The 14360-nt window shown below is 39.1% G+C and overlaps 1 protein-coding gene across 8 annotated transcripts in view; it reads right to left on the bottom strand.

Moving 5' to 3' along the window:
* Positions 1–14360, bottom strand: part of enox2 (ecto-NOX disulfide-thiol exchanger 2) — a 236424-nt gene that overhangs the window by 43122 nt on the left and 178942 nt on the right. For all 8 annotated transcript variants that reach the window (XM_052074111.1, XM_052074102.1, XM_052074136.1 and 5 more), the window contains 2 exons: positions 11671–11777; positions 3366–3480 (listed from right to left, as the gene is read on the bottom strand). In XM_052074111.1, the coding sequence (XP_051930071.1) occupies positions 3366–3480; positions 11671–11777 (222 nt within the window). The remainder of the gene's footprint in view (positions 1–3365; positions 3481–11670; positions 11778–14360) is intronic.

Raw genomic sequence — 14360 nt, forward strand, 5'->3', positions numbered from 1 at the left:
GTTTGCATTGACTTAACAATGTGGCCAACAGGGAGTGCATTTCATTCAATTCCAACTGGTCTGCTGCCTGCTGCCATAGAAAAGGAAATAGAGAAAAAAGAGGACAGGAAGGACATTTGTGAGAGATTTTATAAATAGAAATACATCCAACAGGCTGGCAGTCACCTGATACTGAAACATTTCAATTTCGCGATTACACATTTCGGTTTCAACAAAACAGCCGGTATTGACATTTTCAGACATTTTTTTAATACTCCATGACTAAACAATGGTGTAAGTGTGTAAAAAAGATCATTTTGTTATTTTTCTGATGAAATGACCAGGCTTGCAGCGAACACCTGCGAGACGCTTCAGACAACAATAATGCAAAATTCATCCATCTATTCATTCCTTTGCTAAAGCGCTCATCGTGAGCTGGAGCCGATCCCAGACATCTTCAGTTCAATATTCTTCGCAACCCGAGATCAATGGCAGATTAGTGACTACTGAAAAAATGGCATAATCCCACAGCGTTTTGTCTGCCAGATCTTCTCCGGACATATGACCCGACCTATTGAACAGAGAGCCAAAGGATGGATTATGGTACGCCCGCCTCTGGGGAAGTCAACTGGAAGACGGGGAGGGAAAAGCTCTTCGGGAAAGTGCAACACGCCGAGAGGAGATAAGAGCCATACCGTGAGAGAGAGTGCTTCGGTTGTTGTGTGTATTTATGAATGTTGCCTCAAGGACCGTTGATGAACACTCTGAGCATAATTGTCGGCTTCTGGCAGGTTTGGAAGTGAGAAGTATTGATTTGAAACCCGTCAAACAGTTGGCCGGATTCGGCACATTTGTTATTTAACAGGTGTCGAGCCGTAGGCGTCCATGATAGGGTTCACGCTACAAGCACACGCGACGCGGGCGGATCTTGCACTTTTCAATTCCATCGTCCGACGTAGCTTATCGATCGGCGCCTCAAGCGGTGGTGGGGTCGTCATGGGACTGGGTGACGTGTTGAAAGGTCAACATAAACGGTGGAAATTTTACCAGCCGTCCCCCGGCGTCCAGCAAGAAGACCAGATATTTGAAAACAAGTCTTCATTACCATGATGACCGACTAGAAGTGTTGCAATAAGTGGAGTCGACGGTTTCATTTGCATACACCTCTATCTCAATGAGCCAAGCTTTTCAAATTAGCCAACAGCAGACATTCATTCGTTCGGTATTTGTTGGTCTAGAAATCTGCATCGAAAATGTGCTTTGTACTTCCACAACTCGTAACCAGGGATTTTTCTTTAATTGATAGTAGACAGCGGGAGGAAGGCTCATTTTACATAGAAGCTATTGATTTGTATGAATACAACAGGAGTATTCCATTTGATGTCGAGAGAAAGTGTAGTTTAAAATAAGATTGGAATCAAGAACATAAGCAAACTGGTCTGAAATAATAAGCCGCGTAGGTGCCCTCAACACAACACTGCACAGTGACCAAACGTCACAGTTGACTGGAATGTTAAAAAGAGCGTCTCCACATAATGTTCAATCATCTTTCATGCAGTCATTTGAAGAGACGGTTCATGGGCTTGAGTGCTGCTATTCAAATGGGCAAACCAGCCAACTATAGTCACAATATGTCCCTAGATGAACAAAGATGCATGATTTTATTTTTTTAAAGACAAAACAAAGTAAAATTGTATTTTCACGACTATAAGGCGCCATTAAACGTCTTAAATTTTCTCCAAAATGGACAGGACGCCTTATGGTGCGGAGCGTCCTTTATATGCGCTGAGTTCCAAAATCTGACTGACAGCCGACACGCTGTTTATGTAGAGAAAAGGCGGAAGTGACTGTGAAAGAAGTCGGCCAATCAGGGAAGGGTGGGCGTGTATATATACATATATGGAGAGGGAGAGAGAGAGAGGGAGAGAGAGGACAGACAAGTTAGTCCGCCAATGGTGAAGGGTGGGCGTGTAAGTGGACGCCTCAAGCCAGTACCAACACTTGTATAGCGTGTGGCAATGTGCATTGTTGCAAAACAACTCCGGTTTTGGTTTCTAAGAACCCCTGAAAATAAATTCGACAAAGAGACATGCCTACGAAGCTCAGTTAAAACTTAAAGCCACCGGTTATGCTTTTGGCATGCGTGACCATCTCACAGCAGCGGTGAAAAATCAAGTCAAGCAAATGAACTCTGAGCTTGCCGTTATTCCCGGAGGCTTGACTAAAGAACTCCAACCGCTGGACATTGGCATCAACCGGGCGTTCAAAGTAAAGTTGCGAACAGCATGGGAACAATGATCGATGGCAAACACAACTTTACAAAGAGTGAGAGGCAGCGCTGGGCGAGTTACGCCACAATACGCAACAACGAGAGGGAACGCGGCGTTTTTGATGGATTACGGTACTTGCACAATTGTTCAATTCTTTCTACACACACACGCGCTGCCACCATGTTTCGCTCTGTTCTTTACTTTCAAATGTGGGAAAGCTTCACACGAGAGAAATGTTGACTTTGCTGTTGCTACTCCTTCTTTCCGCTCGGCAATGCGTAGCAACTCACACTAGCATGTGATGCATTCAATGACAACTGAGATGTGCAGTCCTCTGCTTCTGATACAGAGGATGAGGACTTTGATGGATTTCTGGGTGATGATTGATCGAAAACGTGAGAACATTGTACGATGGCTAAATAAAATACACCCGAACTCAGTTCTGCTTTCGTTGCCTTTTTAAAAACGTGTTTTTATCTTATCTGTATGTCTTGGCATGCTACCGTATGCTTCAAGCTAACGTGTTAGAGTGCGCGCATGCATGCCGTATGTTTAAGTTGGCGTATGTTTTACCACTGTAAAACTGCGGCTATTCGTACGATGCGTCCTGTGTATGTGTAAAATACAGAAATGTCACGCATTAATGAGACTGCGGCCATTAGTACGATGCGTCGAATAGTCGTGAAAATACGGTACTTTAGGAAATTGTTTCTTAATTGTTGTCACGCTTAGACTCACAACTTCCTATTGATGCAAAGTTGTGACCTGTTTTATAGAAGTTAAGAACAATAACGCATTTTTGGGGTTTGGCCCTTAAAATACATGGATAATATGGAACATTTTTCAACGCAGTTCTCCGTGAGTTTGGCATAGCACTGAAAGCATATGCCGACACCTCCTAACACTGAGCCAAAATTGTTTGTTCTATATTGTTGGGAACTTGGTAGACCTCATTACTGTCATGCAAAATCTGAATACAAACAAGTCCTTTTTTTTTCCTAGCTGCCCACGATCCATTTTTGGGAATCAGTCTACTCTACATTATGGACAAAAGTATTGGGACATTAAGTCTCTGTATTTCACATTCATCCAGAAAAACATTCATGAAAAGCGTACCCGAGTCCTCAGAGTCTTTGCTGTCTGCTGATTCCTCCATGTCGTCGTCAGACATCTCCATCTCTTCCTCGCGTCGGATGCCCATCAGCTGCTCGTTGTGCATGTTTCGAATTTCCTGGAAGATGGAACAAAGGGAAGACGAGGTCAAGATTGGATTTCACAGTGCTGGCCTTAATAGTGGAAGTAAAGGGAGAGAGTGCACTTTTTCGGCTGCATTTCATTTTCTCGCTGCTTGCAGTTTCACTGTGGCATACAGAAATCACTTCATCCATGGCAACTCAAGTTGTATTATTAACACAGGGAAGAGCAGCGATATAATCAGCTTGATTGATTTCTTTATGGCTGATTTATACAGTATGTAGAAAGTCCTAAAATTCATTCAAAGAAAATGTTGGCAACTAACAAACATTTATGAGCATATTAAATGTTCAGGCTGCTCTGTGGGACAACAAACACGATCATACGGTTCCCTTGCCCCCCCTCACATGACAAGATGGACATGGCGAGCGACAGCGGTGGACTGAGGCGATAAGCGGCTCTCGATCGAGGCCGAATCATTAGGACATGAGGCAAGAAGGATCCATTCTTCCTGAAATCTGACACAAATTTCACACGCTTTTACAAACTCTTGCCCCCACCCACTGTTTTTTTTAGTCCTGTTTCCTGTTCTCAAGTGACCAGCAGGGGAAGCTTTAAACGGCTTGACAGAGATGCCTGGCTGCACAGCAAGAATGAAACTAAAGAATCATGGGTATTGGTGCTGTTGTTTGTCTTTTCTCTGTTCTCTACGCGGAGTCTCCACATAGTCAAAGCGTCCACTCCCGTCCACTGTTTCTCATATGAAACACAATTAAAAAAAAATGTAAATGAAAAGCAATGGCACTACAAGAGTGTTCATCCTAACGTGAACAGAGTATTAACAACTTTTAGGTTTAATTTGTTCTCTGACTAAGCTCTTAAAGGGAACTCAATTTTTTTTCAATTGACTTGACCTCCCCTTTAACTAAAATTGCTCACATAAGGGCCTTCAATGATGAACTAATTTGTTTTGTTTGTTTTTTTAATACTGCAACAAAAAGTACTGTATGGCAAAATCCAAAAAGAAAAACATAACACATTAGAAAAGTCTTACACGCATGAGTAGACCTGCTGTAATATTCGGTGATGAATCTCTACTTCCCACATGTAGTACTTTCTCACCCAGCAAGTGAAATTGAATCTACCATGCCAAATGCTGTGCACTATTCCGCCTACATCCGATTCAAGGTTGGTTTCATTTCACCAAATAACTTAATAGGTGAACCAAAACATCATTAATCGATGCAACTTTATCCAGAGTCTCAACAAAATAGTTTTTTTCTTGTGTTTCACCGTCAACGTTTCCGAAAATAGGCAAACTTGTTGATTGTTGTTTTCCAAAGTTAAACATTTCTGAAAGACTTTAGAAATCAGACATGTACTTTTGAGCGGTTGAAATCAGAGGATTTGGTCAATTCATAGTTAAACAGTAGCTCTACTTAACAAATCAATTCTCAAAATAGCTGTCGATGAATTTGATGATCTATTCATTCTGACCAATTAATTTGCACGGTGAGCACTCGCGTGAAGATCTGCATAAATAGCAATAGAGACCATATAAGTCTTTTTTCTTTTACAGTCGTACCACAGGTGTCAAACTCAAGGCCCAGGGGCCATATCCGGCCCGCCACATCATTTTATGAGGCCCCCTGAAAGAAAATCGTATGTGTCAACTTGCATTATTCTTCCTAAAAAATACAGAAAATGTCAAATTATCATGTGTAATAAATTAAATAAAAATAAATAAATACCTTTGTGACCCTTACAAGTAATAATGCGATTAAACATTTTTGTGGGTTCACTGTCAGTGAGTAAGCCATGGATAACGAAAAGCATAGAAAACGCATGTAAAAAGAAAAACAAATTTATATAAATTGTTTTTAAAATTCAGAACTGAAGAAGCAGAAAAAAATATAAGACCTATAAAAATAAATTAGTAAATATTATAAGAACCAGTAAAAGAGATCATTATCATGCACTATTAGAGCAGAATAAAGGTAACACACAAGAAATATGGAAAATACTTAACCAAGTAATCAGAAATAGTCCTAAAAAAATGGATTATCCAGAGTATTTTATCAAAGGCAAAAAATACTATTTTGGAAAAAACTGCAGAAATAGCAACTGAATTTAATGAGTATTTTGTCAACATCGGCAGTAACCTAGCAAAACAAATTCCTGATCCAACAGACCTGTTTGAAGTGGATAGATACGTAGAAAAAAACTCCTCCACGATGTTCCTTACTGCAGTAAAACAAGAAGAAGTATCAAATATTATAAAAACTTTTAAAAATAAAAAGTCAACTGATTGCTTTAATATTGATATGACAATCAAGCAGATTATAGAATATGTAGTGCGACCTTTCACACACATATGCAACCTGTCATTCAAAGCTGGTATCTTTCCATCAAAAATGAAAATTGCTAAAGTTATTCCAATCTATAAAAGTGGAGAAAAACATCTGTTTACAAATTATAGACCAATATCACTACTACCACAATTTTCAAAAATATTAGAAAAACTATTTTCTCGCAGACTTGATAGTTTTATACAAAAGCACGCGCTGTTAAGTGAAAATCAATATGGCTTCAGTGAAAAACGGACCACCTCAATGGCAGTTATGGAGTTTGTGGAAGCAATAGCCACTAATATAGACAACAAAGAATTTACTGTTGGGGTTTTCCTAGATCTAAAAAAAGCTTTTGACACAATAGATCACAGTATATTATTGAAAAAAATAGAAAGATATGGCATTAGAGGTGTAGCTTATAAATGGATAAAAAGTTATTTAGAAAACAGATATCAGTACGTGCAACTCAACAATAAAAAAACGAATCAACTGAAAATCACTCACGGAGTACCTCAGGGGTCAGTGCTTGGTCCAAAACTATTCATCTTATATATAAATGATATCTGCAAGGTCTCAAAACTATTTAAATGTGTCCTATTTGCTGATGATACAACTTTCTACTGTTCTGGAATAAATCTGAAACAGCTCCTGACAACCGTAGAAAACAAATTAAATTAAAAAACTGGTTCGACAGAAATAAATTGTCACTTAACCTGAAAAAATCGAAGTCAATTGTTTTTGGCACAAGACCAATCAAACACCAAGCTAAAATTATGGTAAACTCAACTGAAATAGAAAGAGCGTATGAAACCAAGTTTCTCGGATTAGTAATAGACTCAAAACTATGTTGGAAACCACATATCGATAACGTAAAAAGAAAAATAGCCAATACCGTAGGGATCCTCTACAAAACCAAGGAAGTGCTAAATAAGAGATCCTTGTACACATTATACACTTCATTATTATTACCATGGGGAAATGCCTGCAAAACAAACACACTCCCTATTCTCAAACTACAAAAAAAAGCAATTCGAATTATTAATAGATCAAAATATACGGAACCCACAAATCCACTATTTATTAAATTAAATACGATGAAATTTTATGACCTGGTTGACTTTAAAATCGCCCAATTAATGTACGAAGCACACAATAACCTGCTCTGCCAAAACATTCAGAAGTTTTTTGAAATTCGAGAAAGCAACTATGAATTAAGAGGTACCAACTTATTCAAAAAACTCAAAACAAGAACAAACATCAAGCAAAGAAGTGTATCTAGCAAAGGTGTTAATCTGTGGAATAATCTCGAAATGAGTAAATCGCTTGCTGAGTTCAAAAACAAAATTCAAAAAAAAATTAAAAAAAAAAACAAATTCAAAAAAATAGTACAAACAACCTACACCAATCAGAGTTAAAATGATAAATTCTAAACATTAAATATAATGATAAATCAGAACTAAGTTGATAAATAGAGAAAGGTATTGCAATATCCATTATGAATACAAGAGAAAATTGACACAAGCGTGCCAGGGTGAGGATGTATATAATCCCGATACAAACCAAAAGTTGTGAAAATATCACGGTTAAGGGTAAAGTATGAGCCTTAATGGAGACTTCTTATTACTTTTTCTTTTCTGATTGATATAAAAATGATTTAGTAGATATAAACACATAACGGGGTAGGACTAGATAAGTTTTTTTACTTCATCCTACTCCCTTGAACATAATAACTGTGTTGAATGAAGACTGATTTCTTTCTTTTACTTTTTTATCTACCTTATTTTCTGTCAAATTATTACTGTATATGTTTTATGTTCAATAAACAAACCAAACCAAAAACCAAATCATAAAGGCCCTCCGTGGGACGACGTGACTCAAAAGTGGCTCGCGACAAAAATTAGTTCGACATCCCTGCTTTAAAATGATATCAATTTCTTTTCTTTTCTTTTTTTTAAAAACACATTTGCGTTTGAGTGTCTGGCAATATCCTGTAGCAGATAGCAGCTCCTGCATGAGTGTGTAGTTGTTGTCAACAAAGTTGTTGTCTTGGGATAACTCTGACACCATTCCGTCAAGAAAAAACATGACTTCCCTTCACCTATTTTGTCACACGCTTCCTTTCAGTATTAATAATAGAACTCAAACGCAACCATCATCATAAAACTAAGAGACTGAAGACAATATTTCTCTCCAAAGTGCTGAAGGGAGCTTAAAACAAGTGCCTTAGAGTAAATAAACTTTGAGCCATCTGTCAGCTGACATTTTTCAGACGGAGCCCGATGGCAGAGGTCATACACAAACACCTGCAGACACACACAACCATCTGCTGTACACACGCACGCACGGGCACGCACACACACACACACGCACGCGCACGCACACGCATGCACGCACACACACACACACACACACACACACACACACACACACACACACACACACACACAAGGCTAGTGGGGGGAGGCAGCTGTAGTCTCGGCTGTGCTCGAGAGAATGAAGTGCAGCCTTCCATGCTTCACCTCCAGGCCAGTCAATCACACAGAACATACACAAGATGGCCGCCTGCGTGACGATCGGTCGACTCACCTTGTCTGGTCACTCTGTTCCTGACAGAATGTATCCATCCAGTCAAACGCCCCCCATCCCTTAGCAGTTATTTGGCTCTCGGGCGCCGCTAAATGCTTCTAAACTACCAACGATGCATTACTTAGCAGGAAGAAGCCAGTCATTTTCTCGCCTTTTATTTTATCTGTGATGGAATGTCAGCCACAAAAGTGACAAACGGCTCTGGCAGAACCGCATGTGGCTTAAAGTAAACCATTTGCACTTGTTATAAAACACCACCACCACATTGTATCTCAATTCTTTAGGGATTAAAAGCAAACAGAACAAACTGTCTAACTAGTTTGGTATGTCGTACATACTGCACATTTGAGTCCCAACAACGGTATGTGTTGTCTGTGTGCCTTTTTGGGGCATGGCCTCATTGGTGATGTCAGGAACATGGCTGGTTTGTCTTCGTGCGATTTTACTTTTGGCTTACGGCATAGCTGTTTCAGCGAGATAAAGAGAAAAACACCCTGGTGCATCGAAACAAAAACAAAAAGCAAATAATTTACCCGATAAAAGTCGGCTAGCTTAATGATAAAAACATAATAGGAAGTGTCAGATTTGAACACAAACACACACTCACACATATGTAGAAATACATGACAAAAATATTCACACTTTCTTCATTCTCTCTGAAAAACTAGAACTAGAACTGAACTGAAAATCTACATGTACTTGTAGAATGTGTTCAAAAAACTGCCCCCTGGTGGCCAAGGCACACACACGCCATGAACACAGTACCCTTTTAATTAAAATCACAACCACAATCTGTGTTATTACGCTTGTGAACATTTACCTTTTTTTTCTTAAATACTTTTGTTCAGAGATGCAAATATACTCTTTTCGATGGCTTTGTCGCGGTGATTGAGAATGCACCCTTTTTTTCGAGCACATCCGATTTTCATAAGAATAATAAGATAATAACAACAATATGTACTTAATTAATATATTTAGTAATATTTATGAATGAAAGGTGAGGTTCAGCTACAGGTGGAATTTTAAGGTAAAACCTAAAAAGAAAAAAATGGAAATAACCTGATGTGCTAAGAAATATACAGTATATATTTTTTTAATCAGCATCAGAAATAAGTTTAGAGACACATAAAGCCATCTCTAGGTAATATTTTCTGTTCACCAGTGGTATTTACATTTCTTTGTTTTTTTTTTATAAAGTACACTGCTGTAGAATGAAAATGTTCTCATTAATAACATGTTTTAAACCTTTTTGAGAGAGTTGGGAGGTCTGGGGGCTGATTAATTTACCTGCACCACTGTGGTTAAAATTGTCATGTAAACTTTTGGAGAACAAGGAACCAGATTTGTACGTACTGTGTATTGCATTATATATGTCTCTGGCCTTTGTTATGCTGCTGCTATAAGTAGCTGAATTGAAATCATATCTTGAATGCTTATTTATTTGCATATCTTTTTACTTATTTTTTTTACTTTCACATGTTATGGTAGAAAATGTTAAAATAATATGCACATTCAAGTGCCTTTTCCTTCAACACACACTCAATAAATCCAAGCTTATTTGATATGCTATTTAGTGCTCAGTGGTCGGAAGAGAAAGACGACCAAGGTTGTTTTGCAGCACATTTCAATTTTTGAGGACTTTCTCACGGTTAACGTTTGCATGAATGAGGTCTTATCCGCCCACAGTATTTTCTTCCGCTTGCACTGACGGTCATGCTTCACCTTCCCTAGTGTAAAAGCCTTTTTTTTTTTTAAACAAGCCCGTTAGAAGAGGAAGCAGGCACGAATCCCTGAGGCTCTATGAAAACAAAATGGTCTTATTATACCAGTCTTATGCACTACTCATCCAAAAACCACAATGGCCAGATGGAAGAAGGGTGTATGAGAAGAATGATCTTGACATGATGTGTGCATACAAGTAAAGCGTGTGATTACATCGAAACAACGATTACCAATCATTGGTCACTCACTTGGACACAAAGCCTCTTTCATACAGAGACTACATCCAGCTTTTTACAGGCAGTGTAGGGCACCTACCTTTACTTTAAAAAGCCCTTGCTGTGCGATTTGCACCTGTATAGGTGTACATGTTTGTTTTATTGCCACTATAACCTGATACAGTGGCACCTTGACTTGTGAATACAATTTGTCCATTTATAACTTTGTAACGCAACTTGCCTGCCTATCAAATCATTCTTTCCCATTTAAATGAATTGAAATGCCCTTAATTCGTTCCAGCACCCCGCCAAAAATTGAGATTTTGTTTAAAAAAACAAACAAACAAAAAAAAAACATACTAAATTGGGTAAAAAGAAAAAAGGGCTGTAAAAAATGAACAAACTGGTTTTATAAAGTGTAATTAGGGATCATGGGTCACCAACATTTTCTTCTTGGCTACTGATTAATGCAAAGATACCAGTTGGTTACACACTTCTATAATCACACATTTTCTCTAAACAACTAATAATGTTGTTGATAATGAATGATATTCATTTATGTGATGACACTGATAATGTTAATAATTCCTCACAATAACGGGAGGAATTATTAATCTATGTGCAACATGTCGTTGACCCCAACGGTACATACTACAGTATCTGTGTGTTGGACGTGTCTGAATGGGTGACATCAAGAGAGATCAGCCTCCAGCAACTCCTTGCGAGTGATGTCATTTTTAATGTGTGTCATTTACTGTCCCTTTTCAATAAATTTGTAACTGTGTCGCCTTGCCCATAACCCAGAGCATTGAACTACCCTCCCCTATCTGTCCCACTGCAAAACCTGTAATTTGGAGCACCTGTAAGTCAAGGTATCACTGTATTATCCTATGACACTTACCAAATAGATTTGATTTTACGCGGTCCAGGCTGCACCACAATCCAAATATTAGCGTTAAAAAAATAGAAAGCATCATGCTAATCGATCTATCTGATGAGGTTGTAAAAATCACGTATTCATTGATACCGCAATGATTAGTTACAAAAAAAGTTGATTAAAAAACAAAACAAAACCCTTTGTACAAAGTTACCTCATATCTGGATTACCGTGTCGCTCGTTCCCTTCATGTGGGAGGCAAGTGATGGAGGAACTCTTGTTTTCCAGGATGTTCTGGCTTCATTCAACTACTTACTGTCACATACGGAGTCTCTAATGCTTGCCTGATCTGAGTTGTGCTTCAACATTTACTTGGTTGAAAAAAAAAGAACTTTCCCATACTGTATGCAAAAAACAGCATTTGCAACAATCTAATAAAACGCCCCCCCCCCCAAAAAAAAAGAAGGAGTACCAACCTCGGCTTGCTTGCGCCACACATCCAGGTTCTTGCGCTGCGCTTTGGAGAAATGGTCCCATGCCTTTTGTTTGGAAGCGGCTTGGAATACAGACACAATCTGCTCAACTGCGGCGGGATGAAGAGAGGAGGTCGGAGGGAGGATAGCAGAGACCATCCAGAGATCAGAGAGAGAGACAGAGGGCAAGGTGGGAGGGAGCAGAGGAGCGAGAGAGTGGAGTCAAACTATCGGGGTCTAAAAGAACTGACTGTGTGTGTGTGTGTGTGTGTGTGTGTGTGTGTGTGTGTGTGTGTGTGTGTGTGTGTGTGTGCGTGTGTCTTTTTACCTGTGGATGCCAAAGTATCTTGCAGTTTGATTTCTAGATACACGATGTGGACAAAAGTAGCGGAAGACCATCTTAACCGATAATCATCATCATTAGCTCTCCTTGATTTCTTCATATTTGTGTACATCTGGTTTCAAAAAGAACAGTTTGCAGTAAGGCCTTGTCCTGTTCCAGCCTGATTGTTAGCCAGTGCATAAATGCTTGTTCAGATGAGTTTGGCGTGGAAGGACTCCGGGATGTCAAAAATGAGGGAGCCTGCCTGGACGGAAATTCCAAAATGTTGTAAAAAGACAATTTCCGTTTCCTGATAAGTGTGATTAACCCAGTACTTTTGTCCAAGAGTGTAGTTGCCGCATGTCTTAAAATGGATTCATTTAGTTTTTTTGACATCTTGATGATAAACATCTGGTTTTCATCATCATCATCATCATCATCATTACAAAATTCTGAGGTGTTTTGCCTACTTTTGAGTACCGGTACTTCAGCAGTTCACTTATCATTTATTTATTTTTAATTATGACATTTAAGAGTTAAAATGTTACACTGCCTCAATAGTTAATAGAGGCCAGAATCTGGAAAGGATTTCCTCCAATAATGGTGGCAACTCTTCCTCAAAATGATGGCTCCTTGGATTGCTCACCAGCCAATCGCATGGGACATATAGACAAGCAACCAGTCAGAACCACATTCACAACTAAGGAGAATTTAGAGTCTACTGCAGGGATGGGAGTTTAATCAAAATTAAATTTTAGTTTCTCTCAATCATAAAAAAAGCACGACTGTGACGCCCATTATTTTAGCGACACTGAGCGTTGCTTTGAGATGTTGATTGACGCCCCCCGTTGGAGTTTACCGTAAAACAAAACATACAACAAAAAGAATGACACATCTTGTACATTTAAATACAAAACACACTTTGCTTTTGAAACATCAGCAGCTTATTGCTAGCAGTCACTGAAAAACCACATTGATGGGCGAGCAAAAATGTACCCTCAAATAATGAATAGTCACACAGAAATGCTGCTGTAACACAACAGACAGGTAATGCAGTATAACGATATTCATAGTCATATCATCTTCTTAATTTGAGAAGAAAAAAAAACAAGTTAAATTATTGACGTACAATCGTGACTTTCTATTTCTACTGTGTTTATTGATAAGGTAAGCTGGTATTTCTGGGCATGTGTTGCACCACACTGACCATAAGAGATCAAGGTGCTCACAGCAGGTATTTAATGTATTTTCTTGCAATTATTTTGCTAAATAGGTTTCATTTATTTTCATGAAGTTATTTTAAAAGTTGGATTTCTGTAAACACATTTATTCATCGTGATTTCACTATCAATCAAAATAATTGCCACTATTACTTGCTCCAGAATCGTCCAGAGAAAAACAATGAAAGAACGGGAGAACATGAACTTCACCCGGAAGGAGCTGAGAATAGAAGGCCAAGACTGCGAAGGCCACGTGCCACACGCATGTTGTTCATCATGCTGCACCGAAACACATCTTGAAGGAAAAAAAAAAAACAGCATACGCTGTTGGATTTCAATGACGCACCGAGGACACAATTTGCTCTCATATGGGGAGGTCATGAGGGACAGTGTGGGTGGTCTGGGCATCCCACAAAGTCCTAATGCATATAGGAGGGAAGTCAATACGACCATCGCAACAGAGGCACGTGTGCGTAGAGAGTGGCGAGCGAGAGATCAATAGCGTTGTCCCGTTGCGCTCAGTAATTTGATGGTGCTGATCAATACGGAAGGCAGAGTGAGTTTCGTGCGAGACGAGTGAGAGGACGGCACGCTTATTCCGCAGGTGTTGATTGGGACCATTTATCTGCTCGGAAACACCAGTTGCTTTGGAGATCTTTTTTAATTGTGATTCCGCAGCTTGTTTGGCACCACAAATTGTATTATCTCCAATAACTATGAGCTTTAGTGCCGCACTATCAATACGAGCTCAGTGCCGTGTTACCTAACGTGATTAACCGTTACAATTATGACATACAGTAAGTGCTTCAGCAAGTATACACACACAAACATGGTCTGGTGACATGTACTGAAAACATCAGCCTGCTCCGGTGCATTTCCTCTGCTTAAAGAGCACCCGTTTTGTTTTGGGTGTAACGTACTCGCACATATTTAGGCAACACAGGTTTTTGGACACAACCAGAAGAACGGTTTTCAACAGTGCCCACTCTGAGAACCTGTTTTCAAATATCTTGACTGCAAAAGGGTTCCTTGAAAACAGATGTTCAATTGTGATTAATGAAACAAATCTGTATCATTAACAGCAACTTCCTTATTTTCATAGCAGTGGTTTGTATGTTGATATTCTCTATCCGGCTGGCTTCTACTTAAAA

This window comes from Hippocampus zosterae, chromosome 1 (genome assembly GCF_025434085.1).
Source record: "Hippocampus zosterae strain Florida chromosome 1, ASM2543408v3, whole genome shotgun sequence".
Taxonomy (NCBI): domain Eukaryota; kingdom Metazoa; phylum Chordata; class Actinopteri; order Syngnathiformes; family Syngnathidae; genus Hippocampus; species Hippocampus zosterae.